At 37.6% G+C, this 24590-nt stretch overlaps 1 protein-coding gene across 1 annotated transcript in view; it reads left to right on the top strand.

The window, feature by feature from the left end:
- tnmd (tenomodulin) overlaps positions 1-24590 on the top strand; it is a 444267-nt gene that overhangs the window by 199474 nt on the left and 220203 nt on the right. The window contains exon 3 of the mRNA XM_039766000.1: positions 23822-23962. Coding sequence (XP_039621934.1) covers positions 23822-23962 — 141 coding nt within the window. The remainder of the gene's footprint in view (positions 1-23821; positions 23963-24590) is intronic.

Here is a 24590-nt window from a genome sequence, read left to right as displayed (position 1 = left end):
TGATCTTGGGGACATGAAAGTTTTTGCAGCCACATGACCAACAGCATCTTTGCATGTGACATTATGGTATTGCCTTAACATTATGTTCTCTGTCCTACCTTTCAGAAAAATCGCTGCGTCGGTTGTGCTTGATTTGCAACAAAACAATCTTTAGTCATGTCCTGTTTTGTTAGTTTAAGTTTTGATCAGTGCTTGGAACATTTCACTAAGAATATTTCTTTTTGATATTGACTTGGACGCCAGATTATTTGCCTTCCTTTTTACTGACCTATCTTGGTAAAGTCAGCCATCTTTCAGTCATCTCCCATTGAAATCCTTTACTATCCTATTCACAATATTCAATTTAAAGTCAATCACCTGCCTAGTGAAATTACAACACTAGTGCTCTCACACCACTGATGAAAGCCTGTATCAGTTGTAATGCCTACTTGCATTTAATGTGTGTTCCGTGTCTACAACGATCTACGCACAGTAAACACATCGTTAAAACAGAAACATTTTTCATGTTTTAGTAATAATTGACAAAATGTAGATATGAAGTGTATAATGTTTGAAGCCTGAATTCCAAATATCAAAGAAACACTTTCACAAAAGATACAAGTATAACAGAAAAAAATGTGCTTTTTTCCAAGACTATAACCGAAGAAAAAGAAATCAGGTTAGTGTTGCACGTTGTCTTGACTTCTTGGGTAGCATACTAGTTAGAGCTGCTGACTCCAATTCAGAAGGTTCTGGGTTTGAGTCTTAACGTCTCCTAAAATAAACATTTTGAGTAGTGAGCTGTTCTTGTTAACATTATACAATAAAAGCATACATTTGATTTGCATCTGTAACAGCCGCTGTAAATGTATAGTTAGTGTCTTTTTTTTAGTTTTACTAGTTTTACTTTATTTAATTACCTTCCTTCAGATAATATTTATCCTCGTGTTCTTAAGGAGGCTAGTGAGTACATATATAAACCCTTGACACGTATTTTTAGGAAGTCACTGTGCACTGGAGAGATTCCAAAGGACTGGAAAATGGCAAATATCATCCCATTATATAAAAAGGGTGACAGGGCAGATCCAAGCAACTATAGGCCAGTAAGCTTAACAAGCATCACAGGAAAATTAATGGAAGGAATTATTAAGGATAAGATTGAGCAACACATGACAAGGACAGGAGTTATTCTGAACAGTCAGCATGGATTCAGAAGGGGGAGGTCGTGTTTTACTAACATGTTGGAATTCTATGAGGAGACAACAAAAGGATACGATCAAAGTGGAGCTTATGATATTATTTATCTGGACTTTCAGAAAGCATTTGATAAGGTGCCACATGAGAGGTTGGGCATCAAGTTAAAAGAAGTGGGAATTCAGGGTGATGTTTTTAGATGGGTGCAGAATTGGCTCAGACACAGGAAGCAGAGGGTGATGGTGCGAGGAACCTCATCAGAACTGGCTGATGTTAAGAGTGGTGTTCCACAGGGGTCAGTGCTAGGGCCGCTGCTATTTTTAATATATATAAATGATTTAGATAGGAATATAAGTAACAAGCTGGTTAAGTTTGCAGATGATACCAAGATAGGTGGATTAGCAGATAATTTGGAATCCGTTATATCATTACAGAAGGACTTGGATAGCATACAGGCTTGGGCAGATTTGTGGCAGATGAAATTTAATGTCAGTAAATGTAAAGTATTACACATAGGAAGTAAAAATATTAGGTTTGAATACACAATGGGCGGTCGAAAAATCGAGAGTACACCTTATGAGAAGGATTTAGGAGTCATAGTGGACTCCAAGCTATCAACTTCAAACAGTGTTCAGAAGCCATTAAGAAGGCTAACAGAATGTTAGGTTATATAGCACGATCTGTGGAGTACAAGTCCAAGGAGGTTATGCTCAACCTTTATAATGCACTGGTGAGGCCTCATCTTGAGTACTGTGTGCAGTTTTGGTCTCCAGGCTACAAAAGGACATAGCAGCACTAGAAAAGGTCCAGAGAAGAGCGACTAGGCTGATTCCAGGTCTACAGGGGTTGAATTATGAGGAAAGATTAAAAGAGCTGGGCCTTTACAGTTTAAGCAAAAGAAGATTAAGAGGTGACATGATTGAAGTGTTTAAAATTATGAAGGGAATTAGTACAGTGGATCGAGACTTGTATTTTAAAATGAGCTCATCAAGAACACGGGGACACAGTTGGAAACTTGTTAAGGGTAAATTTCGCACAAACATTAGGAAGTTTTTCTTTACACAAAGAACGATAGACACTTGGAATAAGTTACCAAGTAGTGTGGTAGACAGTAAGACGTTAGGGACTTTCAAAACTCGACTTGATGTTTTCTTGGAGGAAGCAAGTGAATAGGACTGGCGAGCTTTGTTGGGCTGAATGGCCTGTTCTCGTCTAGATTGTTCTAATTATCTAATTATCATAATTCTAATTATAAAGTCACAAGTATATTGCAGAGCTTCCTCTGTTTGATCGTCAAGGGCATGCTCACAAATTACATGTGTAATGCCACGAAAAATACCTGCTGACACTTTAGTACGCAAGCAATGGTACGAAAATGCAGTTAGACTTTTTATGGGCACATACACCACACTAGTGTTTAGATCTGGACGGTGTAGCTTTGGCAAGCTCTGTAAGCCGTGCTGTTTCTTTGAAGGACAGGTGATTGGCAGGATGATGCTGGACGCCTTTACGCCTGGTGCAGCTGCATTGTTCTTATATGTGAGTGGACATTTCTTGCAGGGAGGGCTTCTGTTTTCTTTGATCTGAGTTCACCTCTGTTATAGTGGGTCTTTATCTGAAAACAGCAGTGTCAGATCGGGGCAAGCGTGAACGCAACCGAGAGAATAAAACTGAAAAAAAAAATGCTTTGACAAGCACTATAAATTTACAGCAGTTGTTACAGACGTAAATCAAATGTATGTTTTTATTGTATAATATTAATAATAATAGCAGCTCTCTACTCAAAACAGTAAACTTGAGAAGCTGCTCGAACCCAGAAGCTCTTGATTGGGAGTCAGCAGTTCTTAGTATTGCACCACGCATCAACTGCCTACCATAAGCTGTTTTCCTTTTTCTTTGGTTATATTCTTGAATAAAAGTGCACTTGTTCTGTTATACTTGTATCTTTTGTGAAAGTGTTTCTTTGATATTTGGACTTCAGGCTTCACACATCATACACTTCATGTCTACATTTTGTCAATTATTACTAAAACATGAAAAAGGTTTCTGTTTTAACAATATGTTAAATTGTGCATAGATTGCTGTAGACACGGAACACACATGAAATGCAAGTGTTCCAAATAACAATATAGTATTAATAAAAGGTGTCATTTTGCTTGAATTCACACTCTATACAACTCTAAGCAACTTACACGGAGGTAAACAGACTTAAGCTGAGAAAACAGTACACCGGTGGGGGATGTGAAAACAAGCTGTTTGCTGTTTGCTGCTTATTAACATATTTAAAGGACAAAAGATGCTGACGGAGAAGTGCAAAGCATTTTAAGGTGGGATGGATCTACGAGTTTATTCGTAGGCTCTGGTAATTCTAGTGTTAATGAACCCTGCTTTAATTAGAGGGGCCAATTTAATTTCAGACAGATGCCATGTGGTACAATGGTAGCACTGCTGCCTCACAGTAAGGAGACCAGGGTTCATGTCCCAGGTCCATGGAGTTTGCATGTTCTTCCTGTGTTTGTGTGGGTTTCCTCCCACAATCCAAAGACATGCAGGTTAAGTCAGGTAAATTGAGTACAGTGTATGGTTGGGGTGTGTATGTGTGTTTGCCCAGTGATGGACTAGCACCCTGTCCAAAGCTTGTTCCTGCCTTGCACCCTAAGCCAGTTGGGATAGGCTCTGATACTCCCTGCTAACCTGTTTGGGATAAAGTGGTTCTGAAAATGACTGACTGAATTTCATTTCAGATGTCCTTAAATCTTTCAGCTATTGAAGTCTGATAGTCTTTTTATTTGCTGTACTCTTTTATTTAAATTATGCAGAAATATCGTGCATTTGGTATATGGGATCTGTTTACAATAATTGTACATATTACTTAGTAGTTTGATAACATTTACAGGATATCTTACCTCTGCCCCTACGCGGTAGTGTTTGTGTAGCTTTTTTGCATTTGTATTTATGTACCTGTGATTTGATAGCCACTTTGGGTAAAGGAGTCTGCAAAATAAATAAAGTGAATGTAAAAACCAGTGTTCACGTCCCACCACTAAAACGCTAAGCTGAAATACACTGCTTTGAGGAATCTGAGTTTTTATTTAACTTACATTCCTTTCCACTATTCATCCATCAAAAGCACTAAAGTATTCAAATTACACAGGCTGACCACTTAGCAGCTAATTTAGAAGTCAGTTGGCTAGCAAATATTACAAAAACAATCACTTAAGCTATACATATTCTATACGAACTGTGATTACACTGAAATATTTATACTTTAAACACTGTAGCAGGTAATGTATTGATTCAATTTACTCATTAATGTTATAATTAATGTTTTTTTTTTTTTTATTTTAATAATAACAAACATATGTTATATATTTATGATTAATATGTAGACAAAGGTAACCAAAATTAGGCCAACCGGAAGAGACCTTTTATATTTTCACATTCTCCTTACTCTTTTAATAACTGTCAGTTTATGGGAGTAAAAGAAAATAGCATGACTAGATAGGAGAGGGCAAGCACACGTTTAATACTTTAATGCTTTTTAAAAAATATGAACTTGCACAACATGTCACCTGCGGTCCCCTTTCACCTAACTCATTTAGCAGCTGGAATTCACCTTCCCTGAAGGTTTAGAAGGAGTGCATTGTTTTCCACTGGAACATTCCCAGGATTTTTGTGATATATTGGGAATGTAACACAGAGGTATGTATAATTTATCATGACAAGAAATTATCAGAATTTTATCCTAAAACAGCATGTCTTTAATAGAATAAACTTGAAACAGAGAAACCAGTAAATGGAATAATTGCTCATACAGTTTCAAGCAGATCAATGTACATCTGGAAATTACAGAAGGTATCCATATAGTATTTGGAAAAGAATTAAAAACAAAGTCTAGCAACACACAAAGATGGTGACAACATACTTTCTGCACAGTACTTTATGCCATAGCTTACAGGAGAAACAAAGCAACAAAGAAAAATGTCACAGAAAACTGAAGAGTCTGAAATAAGTACAGTACCATTTCCCCACAAGCAGTGAAATTACAAACTTCCTACATTGAGATTACATGTGACTTCCAGTGACAAATAATTGCCAAAGGCTGTAACATATGAAAAAATTGCAAAGACAATAGCCAGCCTAAAGCATGTTGTATATTTCTGCCAAATTCAGACATCAAGGGTCTTCCATTTTGACACAGCTGTGGTTTCAAATGGCTATAAATGGCAGCAGCATTTTAGTGTCTGTCTAATGAAAATAAAAAGAACAGGTAGACATTATTCAAACAATGAAACCCAACCTTTTGGATGTAAAACTGTTAATGAATGAATGAGTCAATCATTCTTTATGGTGCAACCTTCATACAGCATGCCATTACTTTACAAAGCAAACAAATACATTTCAAAACAACAGGATAAAACTGAAAACATTTCAACATATTTAAACAATATTAAGTGCACCGAAGTAGACATGAGCAGATATTACAAGGAAAAAAAGATCAGCAGTACTGTAGTTCTTATATAAGGCTCAGAATAGGGAATACATTTACAGGCAAAGATTATTAAAATGCAAGGGAGAAGAGACATGTCCTTAAATTTGATTTGAAGGTGTCCACTGACATAACTTGTCAAACTGAATTAAGTAAAGAGTTCTGGAAAGTAGCAGCCAAAAAGCCAAATCGAGTTACAAAATAAATAAAAATATGAGAGGTTTAACATGTTAGCTATTCATTCAGTACAAGGAAAACAATGATGATGAAAGGTAATGAGCTGTGGCGAAACCAACAGCTGCTTATTTCTGGCAATGTAAGAATAAAACGGAGCAGCGAAGCAACATACGAGCCATATTAAGTGGCACCCAATCATTTTATTCCTTTTGTTCCTATTAATTCTTTCACACCATTACGCAATATTTATATACTTCAAATTAACAACCAGTCAGGTGCAAATTGATTTTGATGAATCAAATGAAAACAATGCATTTTTATTATCCATGATGAAATTATGTTAGTGTTTGTAAACTAATATTGAAGCTGTAATGACAGCATATAATCTGATTCCTACAATATATATGCAATAAACGATTATAACTTGAGAAACTAACATAACCCTAATCTTAACCAGCATACAAAGTGATAACTATGTTTATGAAGAAAAATAAAATCATGTTTTATTCTCTTTTTTATATCTCTTTTAATGTTATCGATGTTTGTTACTTTAAAAATATAGTTATAAATCTATGTAAGACTGTGTTCATTGCAATGTTCTGCACAAGAATTTATTAACTAGAATTTATAAGAATATTGCCTTTTCAAATAAGAGAACATTTGGCACATTTGGCTAGCAAATAATGAATAGGTCAAAGTGTCTCATTCTGTTTAATTTTAACAAATGGCACAAAATTCATTGTTCCAATACAAATTAAAGATTGTTCCTGACACCAGGCCATAATCAAAATAATTATTTTGCTTGGTTTTTATTTGGAGACTTTTAACTGTTTAGTGCTGGAAAAAATCAGATGTCTTCATTTTGTCACAAAATGTATAAGATGTTTTTAATCTAAAGACCCAAATAAGAAAATCTGTACTATACTGGGACCCAAGAAGAGGATTATTATCATATTGACATCATAACCGTAAAATAGGCAAATAACAAAGGCATATAAAAAAGCCTGTAAATGTTTTTGTTTCCAATCAAGCATATTTCTCACATGAATAGTACTAAAAAAGAAAGGTTTAAAGCAAGCATATTGATAATTAACCAATAGTTATCATTCGAAACAGGGACTAGAATGCTGAGATATACCACTTCTAGTGTAAATGCTTAGTGTAAACTTTATTAAAGCTGACAGAAATAAATTCTTCTTTATAACGGGGTGGTGTGATTATTTTTTTAGGGATAGTATTAATAGTCAGATAACATAGTTACTTGGTTCATAGCAACAGATAAGGAATAAAGGAATAAGTAATAAATGCATTTTATTTACCCAGATTTTTTTTTAATTAACATTTTTCAAATGGGCTCCATGATTAACATTTCTGTACATTCTTCTAAATGAGTTTGCAAATGGTTAATCCCAGTTTTCATAATTCATTAAAAAACTGTGTTGCAAAGCTAAGTTATTCCTAACAATATGAGGTGTATTTGTATGTTACAGGATGTAGGATAAATTTTTTCTTCAAGAATATGGCGAACAGTCCAGTTTAAAATACTGAATGCTGAAGGCTCCACTCTACCGCCTGTTTCACCTTTTTGACACTTTCTGATGTTCTTATAGTCATTAATGGTCCAGAAAACCATATCAGATATCACGGTATTAGATTGGGTTTATTGAATCAGTTTAAACTAGTGGTACAAAGATGAGGGGCATTAAACTTAGCATAAAATCTTCTAGATGCCTCAGTGACAGATTAGAATTCAATATACAGTATGCTGTAACAGGGAACCTACCATGAGCCACTAACCAGATGTCCATGGCCACTGAAACTGAATTTAGCATACAGCACTGTCACTTCACCTTATATACCCTACCCTGTTGACTCACTGCCATAACACCTGAAAATCATCAGATCCTTATGTGTCGCCTGTTACTTTAATTTTGACTGTTCTGACTACTGCCACTGAGCCTTCATCTCACAATTTTGTCTGTCTTCTCCAATTCTTATTTGTGTCTTTGCTTGTCGGTCATCTCAGTTTCACTGTTGCACAGTTTCAGTTGCACATTCATTATATTTTCACACTATGCAATTGAAAGCTCTCTATGATATGTTTCTGGCATTATTAATTAATTTTATTTATGATTCATTTTTATATCTGTGTTTATTTTACAAAATATCCACATATGAAATACATGAGTGCTTAGAATTTGTTAAAACAATTAAAGAAATTAAGTAAATGGTCTATTACAGGGGTCCTCAATCACGGTCCTGGAGAGCCGCAGTGGCTGCAGGTTTTTGCTCCAACCCAGTTGCTTAATAAAAAGCACTTATTGCTAAAGTAACACTTCTGCTTCACTTTAGTGATTTTGAGCCCTTATTGCTTAATTTTGTCTTAAACAGCTATTTTAATTGCTCCTTATTATCAATAACATGCAAATGACAAGAGAGAGCAGCATTTCTCCATTTAGCTTATTTACATTTACACCTGTGTGTATTTATCTGCACTATTGGGTTTAATTAAATACTTGGAAGAAAAATGAAGAGACAAAAGTGAAGGACTGAGAATTACTCGTCCATTTTAGCCTTCAAATCATTTGCATGAAAGAAAGGGAAAGAAAATCTAGGATATGAGAATGACCTGACATAGCAGAGTTAATTTAATTTCATAGCTTGTTAGTGCTTTATTGGCAAGAATTGCTTTCTAATTAAGCAACCAGGTCAGAACAAAAACCTGCAGCCACTGCGGCTCTCCAGGACTGGGATTGAGGACCCCTGGTCTATTACTTTGGAGTTGGGTTTGCAATAAAGTTTAAGGTTCAGATTTTGCCTCAAAATCTTCATAAAGCTTTTTAAGATTCCAACTGAGTAAAAGTGGGAGTACAATACAGACTTCTTTACATTTTCCTGTAAGGCCTTATCAAGCAGGGTAGTATATGATAGGAATGCTCTGCTAATGGTACAAGATCCAATTATAACACTATAACAGAGACTGATGCTCAAGGAAGCCTCTTACTTTTTAGTAGTTGCCTTCATCCATGTTAACTACTGTGGCTCAGTCTTCAAGGCCGAAGAAAGTCCTTCTTTAGCTTAGCTGCAGAGCTTGGAGTGCAATTTTGGGGGTCCAGTTTCAGATGCTGATGGACTGTAGGAATGGTTACTTGTGATCCTGTAGAAGGCCCAGAGGATTATGGACAGTCTCTTAGTCCTGGAACACATGGAAGTTAATTTTTTCCAGCCTTCCTCCAAGTGGAGTTTTTAATGTTTTCTCTCTCTCCCATCTATTTGTAGAGTCTGTTATTAAACTGGAAATTTTGCTTCTTTTTTATTTTACATTACCTTTTATAAATAACTGTTCTTTAGTCTTTATTCTCTTTTGTAGCTTTGTCTTTATTATTATAAAGCACTTTGAGCTAATTTCATTTATGAAAATATGCTATATAAATAAATGCTGTTGTTGTTGTTGAACCTAATCTTGATTACATTATGTACTACTTGAGCATTTGTACAGTTTGGGGTACAGCCCGGACACAGACAGGTAGACATGATGTTTCACCGCACACGCGTTTATTTTCACTATTATGTACAATAGAGTGCACAAACCCCAGTGCTGCAGCACCAATCACCCCTTCAAGTCCAGGCCTTCTCACAATGCCTTTCCTGTCTCTGGTCCGCCTCCACTCCTCTCCTCCGAGCTCTGTCCTCTTCCACCCGACCAGCCATCGAATCGAGGGAGATGACCCCTTATATCCAACGCGGATGAGCTCCAGGTACTTTCCGACACTCCTCCGCTGACACTACCCTGGCGGAAGTGCCAGCTGCGCACCTGGAAGCACTCTGGGTGTCCCCGTTCCTCTTCCCCTCAGCACTTCCGAGTGTGGCAGAAGTGCTGAGGTCCAGGGCTCTGAAGGCAGTGGGGTGCCCCCTGGTGGCGACCACGGGCCCCTACAAGGTTGAGCTTCCAAGCTCCCAACCTGTGGTCCCCAAAGCAACCAAGGTGGTCGCCCCCACATGGTCTGGGGAAGGTGCAAGCCCTCCTTCGGTCTGCCTGTGCATCCCGGCCGGGTCTCCCCCCCAGCCATCTCTGACAACAGTTACTGAACATACTCTGTCCATGTTCAGATGAACCTCCTGAACCTCACAGTCTGGGATTAGAGCCAGACTGCACTAAACAGTGTTTGGCTCTTCACATGATAAAATAAAGAAACAGTTGTTAAATTTCTACTAAGGCTGCTGGCATTTTTTTGATATTTCAGAACAGACCAATCTAATTACATAAGTAGATTAGCTGAAAGGAAGAATTAGCTGCTAAATCAAAAAGTTATTCGTTAAGAAAAAAAAACAGCAGGCAAAGTGGGGATCTAGTAACTGGTCAAAAAAGAAAAAGTCACATCTCTAGACCCTGTACCTTAAATGCTGTTACAACAGACTTTGTTTAAAAAAATTAATAAAAACCTTGGGGGACTTTGTCTTGGTGATGCAAGTAGCAGCAATACAAGTTACATCTTTATGGCTAAATCTGGCTACTCCTTGAAAGACTTTGTGTCCTAGCAGTTAAGCAGATTTTAAACAAGGTGTTACTAGCCTAGGTTGTGCCTTAGATTCAGGGGTTCACTGTGATACAAAGGTAAAAAATGCATGGAGACAGTTATAGTACAATTTATCATTATGCATGCAAACAACCTTGAGTTGTTCTATAAAATAATGGATATTTTTATTAAAGGTTTGTCAAAGGAATCTTACACACATCTACTGGAAAACAAATAAACTGCTTACACTTAAAATTGGTATATGCCACACGTTTTTTGATATGAATAGTTAAACAAATGAGAGATATCTGTGCATATCCAAAGAAAATTTTAAATTCCACTCTCTTCCTGAGCTCGTATTTCCACTACAAAAGGGGTTGTTATGTATCCTAGTTTGATGAGGTATGAAGCATTGACAAACACTGGACAGTCCACTGCAAGTTAAAGTTACTTTTTGTTGTAATCAAATCTTAGAGAGTAAACTGAGAAACCCCAGAAGGGGAATATGTGTGAACTCCACATGAAGAACGAATGGGTCAGGAATTGAACTACATTTAATTTACAAGATGTGTAAAGGGTCACACATTACTTTCTACACATTATTCAATTCTATAGCTTTTAATGTTACAAATAATGAGTTTAATTGGCTTCAATGGTGAGTTCTAGCTACTTCAATGAAGAGACACATTCTTCACTTTTTTCTGCATCTGTTCTGTTTATTTTTTACCTAATGAGAAACTGTTTTCATATATTTTTTAACTTTAAAAAAGAAAGCAATTCTAATCCCAACAGAATATATTCAAATGGAAAAGAAAATGTCATTTGAATATTCTAAAGGGATAATGAAGGGAAAAGGAAACAAATCAGCTTCATTCATTAATATCTGCTGTTTGTGTAAGCAAGTTGGAATTGCAGTAATGAACATTAAGTATGTTGGCATAGAACCTACAGAGACTTTTCTTTAGAGACGCGGCATTGACCGTTACGCACTGTTATCTTATATTCAGAAAACACAAATATATCTCTGCTTATGCATCATCCAACATAATATTTAAAAAATATCCATTTACAGCAAATTTCTAACACAGTGTCTAGGTTGACAAGTCTACTCTTTATATTTTTGTAGAGTATATTTTTATATATATATATATATATACTATATCTATACTAATAAAAGGCAAAGCCCTCACTCACTCACTCACTCACTCACTCACTCATCACTAATTCTCCAACTTCCCGTGTGGGTGGAAGGCTGAAATTTGGCAGGTTCATTCCTTACAGCTTCCTTACAAAAGTTGGGCAGGTTTTATATCGAAATTCTACGCGTAATGGTCATAACTGGAAGCAGTTTTCTCCATTTACTGTAATGGAGATGAGCTTCAACGCCGTGGGGTCAAAGTTTCGTGTGACATCATCACGCCTCCCACGTAATCACACAGTACATAGAAAACCAGGAAGACCTCAAAAAGCGCTGAAGAAAACATGCATTATATAATTGAGAAGGCAGTGAAACAATAAGAAGCGGCGAGTGACATATACAACCATATTCATGAGTTCTGCTACTTGAAACAAAGCACGATGTAAACCTACACTTTAAATTAAGTTCATAGACAGGCTGCGCTGGCGTTTGTAATTTAGTGCCTGCCCATATAAGGCCGTCCGTCAGCGGCAATCCAATAGCAAACTGCCACGGGTAAATATTCACGGGTGAAGGACTGTGCTTATGGAGAGGAAGATGAGATGGTCAGGGTGGTGTTTGACACAAACTCAGCGAAACTGCGAGAGAAAGTTTTAAGTGCCAGGACTAAGGTAACATTAAATACAGCCATGGACATAGCACAGATGGCACCAGCACAGCTGGGAACCTTCGATGCATGTACACCGAGTGGCTCACGTGAACTGGCGCGTGCACAGATAAAAGCAACAGTTCCAAAGAGCTGAACAAAACCGAATTACACAATTGAAAAGGCAGCAAAAATATGAAGCGTCTGATAAGCATATTCATAAATCCAGCTACTGTGGAAACAAAGCACACGTTGGAAAAAGTCAATGTCCAGCTAAAGGAAGACAGTGTAAAAAAAACCCGTGCATGGAGTGTGTCAGGTCTTAGATAAAGAAGAAGACGAGCTGTTTATTGATGCAGTAAGAAGCGAATCGATGAATGAAACCTGTCATCTTTACAGCGATTGACAAACACGGAATGTAACTTGAACACAACACATCCTACAAATACGAACCTGATTGAAAGAAATAATGATAATCAAATCCTTGATGACAGCAACACTCAGTAACACTCACAAAACAAATACTGTATATTGACAGTCATGTTACGTTATTTTTAAAATGTTCCCTTTTCTTTTCTAGCTTTTTAACACACTACTTCTCGCTGCGATCACGCGGGTTATATATATATATGTATATATATATAACCCGATCTACATACTCGAATAATGGATACTTTATTAGCCATCAATGATTGTTTTGGTAAAGCCATACTCAGTGTATTCATTAGATGAACGGTAAAAAGTAAGAGCGAGGGAGGATGACTTATTGAGGCATGCAGGCTGTAGTCTTGCGTCAACTCTATCTGAATTGCGATCACATTTAAAAAATATATCTTTTCAAGTTCTATTTAGTCCATATGTGTCAAACTCAAGGGCAGCGGGCCACATCCGGCCCGGCGTGTAATTATATCCGGCCCGAGATCATTTTATATACTGTATTATTGTTATTAAAGCCGGGTATATGAAGCGCTGGTAACACAATAAACTACAGATCCCATAATGCAGCGCTTCAGCTGCCTTGCCGACACTTACGCGTTAATCAAGTCTAGCTTATGATGCTGCAAGTTATTGCGAAGCTAGCTCACACGATGCTGAAGAGAAAAGTTGATTCTGAAAATAGAGCCTTTAAAACCGATGGGAGGCTGAGTATATGTTTACTGAACCCGTGTGTCTCATTTGTGGAGCTAATGTGGCTGTAATTACAGAATTTAATCTAAGACGGCACTATGAGACAAAACATCAGGGTAACCTGAATGCAATGCAGAAGATACAGAAAGCAGCATAATTAAATAAGAATCTGACACTTCAGCGGACGTTTTAACCGTGCACAATCACAAAGTGATTTCAAGTGAAGCTGCTTTTATGGGAGACACAAATGCACCTTGCACCTTGCCCCACTTTCCCTGTTGCCAAGTAATGTTAAACCAAGTCGTCTACGGTGTTCCCAAATCGCACTTTGCTGATAAACTGGCGCACTGAGTTTGCACGGCGCTTTGGTGACTTTGAAGAACAAAAAAAGTCCGTCTACATGCGGCTCGAACCTTGTGCATGTTTGGTAGCACATATCTGTGTGAGAAGCTCTTCTCAGTGATAAAGACTAACAAAACAGCACACAGGAGTCGCCTCACTGATGAGCACCTGCAATCCATCCTGAGAATCTCCACAACACAGAACCTCACAGCAAACAGAAACGAACCTGTGGCCAAAAAGATGCCAGGCGTCCAGCTCTAAAATGACATATGAGCAAAGACAACTGAATGATTTGATTTGTTATTGCTGAAAGGAACACATTTTATTTATATTTCCAGGTTTTGTTATGCAGCATGTTCATATTTGAATTTGTATAATTTTGACAGGATATATTTTTATGGAGAGCAAAATCTTTTGGGATATTTAAAATCTAAGTTTATTTTTATATAAAATTACATAAGAGTAAAGAAATTTGAATGTTTGTTCTTTTAACGTTTACTTTATTTCTAACTTGTATAATTTAGACAGGATATATTTTTATGGAGAGCAAAATATTATAAGTTGTTTAAGGTTTGAGTTGATTTATTCAGAATAATATTCCTGTCTGTTTTTACCATTCCTACCAAAGATATTTCTGTCGACTAAATAAAAATTCCTTCTATTTAAAATTTAAATAGAACTTGAACAAATCGATAGTTCATAATATCCACGCAGACTTGCGTAAGAGCGGAGTCATCCGTTTTAACAAGCAGCGTATTGCACTGATACTGAAATAGCTGTGTGTGTATATATGTAGATATGTATGTATATGTATATATATGTTTATATATGTGTGTGTGTATGTATGTATATATATATATGTATATATGTGTATATGTATAGATATGTATATATATATATGTTTATGTGTGTGTGTGTAAATATATATATATATATATACATATATATATATGACAACAACACTCATCACTCACAACAGTGACAAAACAATTACATTGACAATCATGTTACGTTATTTTCAAAATGTTTCCTTTTCTTTTCATTGCTTCTTTAACACACTACTTCTCCGCTGCGAAGCGCGGGTATTTTGCTAGTATATATATATATAAAAGACACAAGTTTTTTATTTTTAGTGGGATCCTTTCTTGGATTCCCACCTTTCCAGCAGTCCAAAGCACTATAAACACAATTGATGCACCAAGCATTTTGTCTTCTGTCTTTTCTTCCTTTGTCTTCCCTTCCACCACCACTCCTCCTGATAAGTTTCGTCCCTCTTCCTCCCAACTCTGGCTCCCCGAATGCAGGCAGGCGGTTCCTTTTATGCGGCACCTGGGCCTGCTCCAGGTGGCTTGTTACAGAAGTCTGGAATTACTCCCAGATGTGGTGAGAGTCCAAAGTAAGATGCTGTATCTCCCCCCGGCAGCTGCCAAAGAATCCAACAGGGCTGCCAAGGAGCTTCCATAGAGCCCGAGGTTCTGCAGCAACCCAGGAGGGTTGCTATCCAGTGCTCTGGGGAAGGCAGTGCTCTGTGTATATCTGCTCCCCTGATCCCTTGATTATGATGGCCTCCCGGCTGGAAAAAGGCCCCAGCCATCTGTCACACTATATATACTGTATATACAGTATATATTCATATATGCTTCCGTATGTCAACATGAGATTTTTACTCGGTAGGTAAGTAAGAATCAATGCAATATTTTTACTGAGTAGGTGAGTATGTCTGGTCCTGCCATTTCAATAAGATAATACATACATTGTACATTACTGCTTGGTGTGCTTTGTTCCTGTTGGATTCTGCATCATGATTCAATGTACATTATGTTTTTGTGGAGAGCAAGCTCTGTATTATACTTTTGTATGCAATGAAGTGAACATCAGCATGGAACAATTCATTTGCAAGAAGTCAACTTTGCTACTGCCATCAATGCGTGCAGCTCACAATAGCCAGTCAGCAGTCAGTATTAATCATTCCACACCAGTAAATTCTGCAAGAAGTGATAGATTTTCCAAAATAACACTTCCATTATCTCTCAGCCTGACATATGGATTTCATTTTGAATGATTGACTAATCATTTGCAATTACATTTCAATTTCATCTTTATTTTTTCAGTGTAACTCATGTGGATTCAAGTTGCTTGCTTGGCACATCAGTCACTTGTTTTTAACTATTATCGTTTTCATAATGCAATTTGTTTTAGTTAGGTAGTAGTTAGGTGTTAATACATAGTGTGATTATTTTTCTCGACGTTTTTGCATAAAATACTGTGCATTTTTCCTTTCTTCAGCAATTGTTGCATATATACTTAACTAGCAAAATACCCACGATTCGCAGCGGCGAAGTACTGCCTTAAAATTTTTATTAAGAAGAAAATTAAACCTTTTTAAACTGAGGGAAAATATACCAATAATTATTTGTTAAGGATCTCTTTGTATACCACATTGTCAGTTCGGCCCTCCGGTTGTAATATGACCAAGCTGTGCACTGAGCTTACTCTTGAGCATGCAACATACACTTGGCCATGTGAAAAGTAGTCTTGTGTAAAATCTCACAGCTTGGATTGCTGCTGTCATAATCGGTTTGAGTTTCATGGTTTGTTTCAATTACGACAGTATTTGCAGGACTTGTGTTGAAGTGATATTCAGCATCTGTCAAGCGTTGTAAGCATACAACCGGTTTCATCGATAACTTCGCATCCAGCTTTTGAGAGTTTAAACATTCATAAAAATCAAACTGTCCACTACTGAAATTGTCACCAGTGACTCTAAGATGTTTAAGAGGCACTGGCAGTTCTCCAAAGGTGTAAAATATTTGACCATTTCGGTAAACTTGAAAGCAACCACCGAACAATTCAGCGGCAGCCATCAACTCACATGCAGAACCATAGGTGAAGGGCTTAAGCATTTCATTCTTCTAGTGCTCCTATGTATTATAATTATCTCCTGTACCGTCATCAGTCCACACCTTGAACCTCTCCCAGTCATTCAATACAAAATACACAATGTTCATCCGGATATCAAGAGCCTGATATGAACGTGCAATATGTAACAAAGAGAATGGAAAAGGCAGGTGCCATCTCCGGGCATGGAAACCACTTGGTAAGTGACAGTTCTTTGATCGATGGTGATCACCTCGATAGACATGTTAATGGGGGTACGGTTGGAACGATAAAGGAAATGGGTACCTGAACAATGTAAAGTAAGTCTAAAATACCTACACAATAACTATAATCGTAATAAACGAACAATAAAACAACGGAGAAGCCGTGGATTAAATAAAAAGGCTATAGTTATCAGCAGAGAGACGTGAATCCCGTGGCGAAGCAAGGAAAGGAAAGTAGAGACCGGAGTGACAGACAGCCTTATATAGGCAGGCAACCAACAACGTGGGAGGCGTTGGGATGGGGGACCCAACGCTGCCTCACACAGTGACTGAGCTGCAGGCTATGGACGTATATATGTACGTAAGTAGGATTCAGTTAGCGTTGGGAACCCGCGTACTAAATTTCTTGAAGATAGGCCCATAAGTAACAAAGACCGTTGGACAGTGGCATCATACCACCGAAATAAGTATGTACATCGGTTTCAGTTAGCGCAGGGAAGCCGCCTACCAAATTTTGTGAAGATGGGGCAATAAATAAGAAAGTTCAACATGGCGAACGTTGTCGACTGTTAAGATCGTTACATGTAGAATTTCGAAATGAAACCTGCTTTGACCGTTACGCGTAGAATTTCTAAATGAAACCTGCTTAAATTTTGTAAGTAAGCTGTAAGGAATGAGCCTGCCAAATTTCAGCCTTCTACCTACACGGGAAGTTGGAGAATTAGTGATGAGTCAGTGAGTGAGTGAGTGAGTAAGTCAGTCAGTCAGTGAGGGCTTTGCCTTTTATTAGTATAGATTTAGAAATATTTCTGCTTATGGTATAGATTTAAATGCTTAACTTTCTTTTGTTGATTTCATTATATTTTGCCCTTTCTCTGTGCAGTTTTCCCCCTTCATTGTGTCTTATTAATGACAATTAAAAATGAGCAGAGCAGTCACCCAGGCAAATAATACTGAATCATGAAAAGCTGCAACTACTTTAGTGTCAGACCCACTAATTAGTAATTAATGGATTAATTAAACAATTAGAACACCTGGAAAAGTAGAATGATGAAAATACTGTTAAAAAGAAAAAAAAATACATTATTCCCTTATAACAGCTTGGTACACTTTAATATATATATAGGTCCATATATATTGTGACAGATCATCCACTTGAACCCTCAGATCAGACGCCAGACACCAGATAAAAGTCCAAAGATGAATATTTATTATAATAATAAAGTGCACAAAGCACCACTACTCCACAATACTCCAATATACAATCAATAAATCACTACAATTAATCAATCCTCCACTCCCAGACACGTTGTCCCTTTGCTACCCAACTCAGCTCGTCAGTCTGGGATTTCCCATAGTCCGTTTATAGTCCCTGACCCGGAAGTGTATTTGCTCCTCTCAGTCCATGTGATTCTTATCACTTCCGGGTCAGATCAAAACTCTTCTTTTTCATCCTGGAAGTACGTCATTTCCTCTGTCGCTGTGCCTAAGACATACTTCCCTGCAGCATCCCCTGGGGGTCCCCATGGTATTCAAAAGGGCTGTGATGAAAAACTCCACTGTCCATGATGCCCTGCTGGAACTCGGGGCACCTCTATTTTGTAAGAAGGGCTCCACCTGGCAGCCTGGGGGTACTGGCCAGGATGAATGGTCGGCCATATCCCGCAGTACTCCCCGCCCCCAGCGAAGAACCATGGTTTAAAGCGGCCAGCCTCGTGAGGGATGTCTTCCTCCAGGAGGGTCCATTGGTCAGGCCTTGGCAACATCCTGAATATTACTGGGAGAACCTAGGGCGAACATTAAATAAATAAGGCTTTTTATCCCCTGTCCTCCAAGGACAACTTCACTATACGTGGCCCAGCCAGCGGCATTCGTAACATAGCCGCCACCCCCCTGTTTGTATCCCTCTGCGAGACTGCAAGCACTTGGGAAACTCTGGCTTCACCCTTTTATCCTCCGAGGAGGGCCCCCCCACCGCCTCTGAGCTCTCAGCTCTCTTTTCTAGTTTGTTAGGAGACCCCCTCCGGCCATATACCACTATATATATATATATATATATATATATATATATATATATATTACCAAACTTAGTTTTCTAATTTCTATATTGTTCCCAAAACACAGAACTTGGTTCACTTAATTAGCCCAGGAATTCAATTAAAAACAGAAGATGGGAGGAACAAAAACCTGCGGCCACAGTGAGTCCCCAGGACCGAGTTTGGGAAACATTGGTATATAGTATGTAGTACGGTGTATAGTATATAGTGGCCACTGGGGGGCATAGCTGCACCCCAAATCCCAGACACAACCACAGTGACACAAATGCACAAAAAAAAGGCTTCAAAGTGACATTAAAACAAGTATTCTTCTTCTCTCTTTTTCCTCTCCTTCCACTCCTCCATGTGAGCTTTTTCCACCTTCCACCCAACTCCAACTCTTTTTTTCTCAGACCTGGGAGTACTTCCGATGCTGGAGCATAGCCTGCTGGAAGTACTTCTGGGTCAAATAATAGTCCACAAAAGCCCTACGAGTGCCTGTGTGACAATCCTAACCCAGGGATGCTGCCATCTACCATATCAGGGGAGTAAATAGTCTAAGCTGGATAACTCCCCTGATTCTATCACTTGGCCTCCCAGGTAAATGTGCCAAACATGTCCTGGTAGGGAATACCCTTCCTATTCCTCCTTTTTCCTTCCCCTGGCCTCCCAGTCCATGTGTGCTGTATGTATATATACAGTGGTACCTTGGTATACATCTGCTTTGGAATAAGTCCAACTTGGTATACGTCCTGTTTGGATGCAAAAAATTTTGCTTGGTATACAATCTTTGTTTGGAATATGACTCGCGTGCTAGAACACCACGCGCTAACCTTGTTTACCTCTCTTGAGACAAAGCCACGACTGCCCAGGAGCATCAGTATGCCATTTTACCTCTCTCAAGAAAAAGCCACAACTGCCTACGAGCGTCAGTACGCACTATAACTCTCTGTGAATTTTAACGTGATTTTCTGTTTTTTTGCGTAAATTTGAATTGATTTTTGAAAAGTATGAAGGTGGCATGCATATCCGGGACTTTGCTGCTACATACCATATGCCGAGAATGACGGTATCTATGATTGTGAAAAACAAAAACGTTATTAAAAAGTAAAGTGAGGTAAATTGCTTTTGTATTTATGTATTTTAATATTAAGCAGTATTTAAATTATTTTAAACAACCCCATCAATGTATAATATGCCAATAGCAATAGGATTTTTTTTTCATGGGAATGAATTAATCATTTTCCCTTTATTTCTTATGGGAAAATTTTATTTGGTATATGTCCTGTTTAGTATAAGTCAAAGGATCTGGAACGGATTAAGGACGTATACCGAGGTACCACTGTATATATATTTTTCTTCTGTACAAGAGGAATATGACTCTTGACTCATGCAAGCACATCTGTTATGTAGGAAGTCTGCATATGTACAGACATTCCTATATAAATCAAATAAAAATTTTGTTTTTTTTAATATAATTCAGTATTATGTGGCATAGTAAATGGAATGCATTTCATGAGACTCACCATATCAAAGAGCACTATATGTGCAGTATAATCACATTTGTTTGAAAGTTATATAATAAACTGTACAATCTATGAATACTGGTTATGCATATATAGGTAAAACAGCAGTAAAAACTCAAATTGCAATATTAACCCCTAAGCCCTAAATTCATATACAATACAAAAGACACTAGGAAACAAATCATAAAAATAACTATTTTGTTTTATTGAGAACTGGACAATATTTCATTTGATTGACTGTTTAATTATATAATGTATGTTTCTCATAAAGAAAGTAATGTTTATTTGTAATACTACTTGCATTTTATGGTAGTGATATAAAAAATAGAGTTTGAGTGGGTGACTGCACTGATATGCACATCTGCCAGGATTTAAACATTGTTTGTAACATTTTTGTCATCCTTTTATTCATTTATTTGATTATTTTCTGTGTTTTCATTGTGTTGTCAGAATTTAAATGTGAATTGTAACATTTTATTTTTTTTATCAAGAAACAAACTATAATAACAAAACGCAACATAACATAATGAAGATAGCATTGCCAGTACAATAGTATGAAACACTCCATGAAACACCGGCACTTAACCCCCAGTGAGAGAAGAGAGCCATAATATTACAGAGCCTCATCTAAAGTAGACATTTATATAGAACAGCAAATTAGATAAAAAGCTTCAGCATCGGCCCAGCTTGTTTATTTTGGAATTACATTAATGAGGTCATGTGAAACCATTCTAGTCAAATCTTTGTGAAGACAAGTGAACTTTTTTCTAAACGGAGATAATATACAGTAGATCATTGCAAATCCAATTGAGTTTGAAAAAGGGGACTGGGATTCATCCATGTGAGCATAACAGGTCTTTGTGCAAGTAGTGTGGTGTAGAATGTAGATCATTACAACTGATTTTATCCCAAATGGTAACACTCCGGGCAGCTTGGTGCCACAATGGTAGCACTGCTGCTTTACTGTAAGGTGACCAGGTTTTGCAGACCAGGGTTTGCCTCATGTCTGCATCAGTTTCCTCCAAGTGCTCTAGTTTCCTCTCACTGTACAAAGACATGCAGGATAGGTGGATCATCAAAACTAAATTGACCCATGTGTGTGGTGGGCGTGTGTGTGTATTCACCCTGTGATGGACTGGTTCCCTGTTGGGGGTTTGTTCCTGCCTTGTGCCCTATACTAGCTGGGGTAGTGTCCGGGTATTCCCTGCAACCATGGCCAGGTCTAGGTGGTTTAGAAAATGGCTGACTGATAACACTCCAGATGTTTCTTTTAAAATGCTTGGAATGATTTTAAAACCAAGGTTATCTGAGATAGTTTAAGTGTTGGACATTCCCAAAAGATGTGACAGTGTGATATAGGTGCTTGATATCTTCACTCACAAGGTGGATCCTGCCTTTTTATGAGTGATGAATTGAATTATGACATGTACCCTGCAATGGACCCGCAAGCACCCTGTCCAAGAATGTTCTTGCTTTGCTCCCTGTACTTGCTGGGATAGCCTTCAACTTCTCCATGACTCTGCTCAGGATAAAGCAAGTTTCAAAAATGGATGAATGGATGGATGAATTATAGCAAGATTGGTGCATATTGAACTAGAATTTATTGCATTTACAACTGAATTCAATTATCTTTCTTAATTTTCATTAATGGGTAGTTGCTTAACAATTTTTATATACTCTTCAGGTGCTGTCGGAGTCAATATTACTTTAGGGATAGATTTGGGTGAAAAATTATGAAAGCCAGGCAGATTGTTTTTAACAAAGTATTTTAATTTGTATACAGATGAAATAGTGTATCTCTGGAAGGTTAAATTTAGAAAATAATAGTTAAATTGCATGTAAATACCTTATCTCTATAGGGATGTCTAAATGTCACAATCCTAATTGACTTCCGTTAGACTGAATACTGCACAGGCTGAAGAAAGGTGAAATATGTGACTATCCGCACAGAATTGGGCAACAGATAAGAGTTCCTCTGCCTTAAAATGTGTCCAACACTGAATTTGTATTCTTTAAAAATGGTCAAGTACTGGGTTACTGGCAAACTGATGATTATTGGGGTTGGTTGAAGTACAGAGCAAAGTATAAAAGAAGATTTAAAAGAAGATGTCCATGGTTAATCAAGCTGGTAGTTTTGTAGACATCTGCCAATTTCAAAAATTATATTGTACAAATATTTACAACTTAGTAATAGAACTGGAAATTAAATAGTGTCTTATCTCCTTCAGCTTTAGATCTCTGTAGTGTCTCCTTTTTAATGAGTGGCCATCTTATCATTTAAAAATTTGTATTCATTTATATTTTGCCATTTGAACATCGCACAGTAATGATAATATTTTCATTATTCTACTATTTTGGTTTCCGGTCATTATAATGCTAGGATCCACGATTACATGTTCATGTGACATCATGGATGAAATCTTATTTAAACCAAGTGCTCTGTGATTGTCCAAAAATATGTTCTTAAAAAACAAAGGGAAAACTTTCCAAAAATGGATAGTCTCAACAATTCAATGTTTGCTTTCAGTTTTCACTTGTCTACTTGTTGGTTCAGGTTTCTTATTCCTTTCTTAGTTGTGAAATCTTTAAAGCTCTCTTAGCGTAAAAAACCTGCTTATTATTGTCTCGCCTCTATGTAACACTGTGGTGATGCTTGTTGAGGTCCATAGCTGTGTGCTAGTTTTTAAATAAAAATGGTGCAGATCAGGATACTTGGGTATGTTTTCTCATGCAGCTCTGGGGTATTTAATGGGGAGACTGCGCTAATTACATTTGTGTAATTGGTTCTAGTTTCCTCATTGACTTTCCACAGTTTGTAATTAAGATGCTGCACAGGAGCATGGAAAGGAGCTGAGTTAGAGTTGGGGGGAGATCAGAAGAAACCAGGGGTCAAGAAAGACAGAATTGGGAGTGTGAGCTTGCATGGTACTAAGGATTCAGGCGGTCAGTGGTCCCTTGAGGGAGAACAGCACTCCAGAGATGGGTCACTCACACAACTTTTTGAAGGAGCAAATGTGATCAAGGGCTCCAGAGGTCCTGCTGAACCGAAGGATAGGTGGCAGGAAGGTCCAGCTCCTGAGCATCCCATAAGACACTGTAGCATAGTAGTTAGAGACGAGATCCAGAGAGAAGGAAAACCCAAAAGGTGAGCTGGAGAAAAAGATATGCTTGGCTGTCAAGAAAGGCAATGGTTTTATTCTCGGATTTGCTGTTTTAAACCCCACAACTGCTCTGATTTTACAGAAGATTATTTATTTATTGATTAATTGAGACTGCACTGCACTGTTTTGAAATACTGTTGATTGAATAAAAGAATTATACACGCTGCTTGCACCAACCTCTTGTTGCTATGTGTCTTCATTGCCCAATCTATCTTAGTTTATTGACTATTGACATCCTGAGTTCAAGAAGGTAATGCCAGCTGCGGGCATCACAAAATTAGAGAATTTCTGTAATTCAAATAATACAAAAGCTGCATGGGAAAGATCATTGGGAAAATGTAACACAACAGTGAAGTAACATTTGAAATATTATGTGTTTCCTTTTAGGTATATGATCTTCATTATAAAGTCCTTATTGATGGTGAAGAAAGAAATGGAATAATGGAGATTGACTCCAGGCACAAGATGGAGATTTTCCAAACTGGGAATGGCACTGAGGAAGTCCTTGAAATTCATGACTACAAAAATGTAAGCAGTCTTTGAAGAATTCATAATTCTTTCCAGTTTACTAGAATTTCTAATCTCTCTATTATAAAAAAAAAATCCTGTGGGAGGGAATGACTAGGAGATGATACGTGATCTTCACGTTAAGATCACGGAAGACAAATAAAAGACCCGCGAGGAGAAAGAGAATAGCCACAGAGCGTCTCGCGGGGATATAGAACATGAGATTCTTGCAAGACATGCCCTACTTACAAGCAATATCAGAGCACGGCCAGCAAAAAAAATCACAAGTGTAAAGGCACGCAGCACACACAGATACAGGGGTCTCAGTGCATATAAAGCATATAAAGGACAATACGTTATAAATGAAATGTTGAAGACTAAAAGATCACATTAGCGCAAACAAAAGTAAATTAATTCGCAGGACCAGGTGTAATTGAAAAAATAACAGGACAAAGCGAGGTCAGAAATAAAAGGCAAAGAGCAGAAAACAAAGTCTTTTCGCATACGCAACATTCAAAACACAAAACGTAGATTTACACAATAATGGACCATATGCTATGAGAATCTGTGGTCCCGCAACAGTTAAAGCAACAACAAGTATAATTTAAAAGAAAACACAATTTGGTCAGGTGTATATTTATGATCACGG

The sequence above is a fragment of the Polypterus senegalus genome, chromosome 10 (assembly GCF_016835505.1).
Source record: "Polypterus senegalus isolate Bchr_013 chromosome 10, ASM1683550v1, whole genome shotgun sequence".
Taxonomy (NCBI): Eukaryota; Metazoa; Chordata; class Cladistia; order Polypteriformes; family Polypteridae; genus Polypterus; species Polypterus senegalus.
The sequence above is the reverse complement of the archived record's forward strand: the minus strand, read 5'-3'. Positions and strand labels throughout refer to the sequence as shown.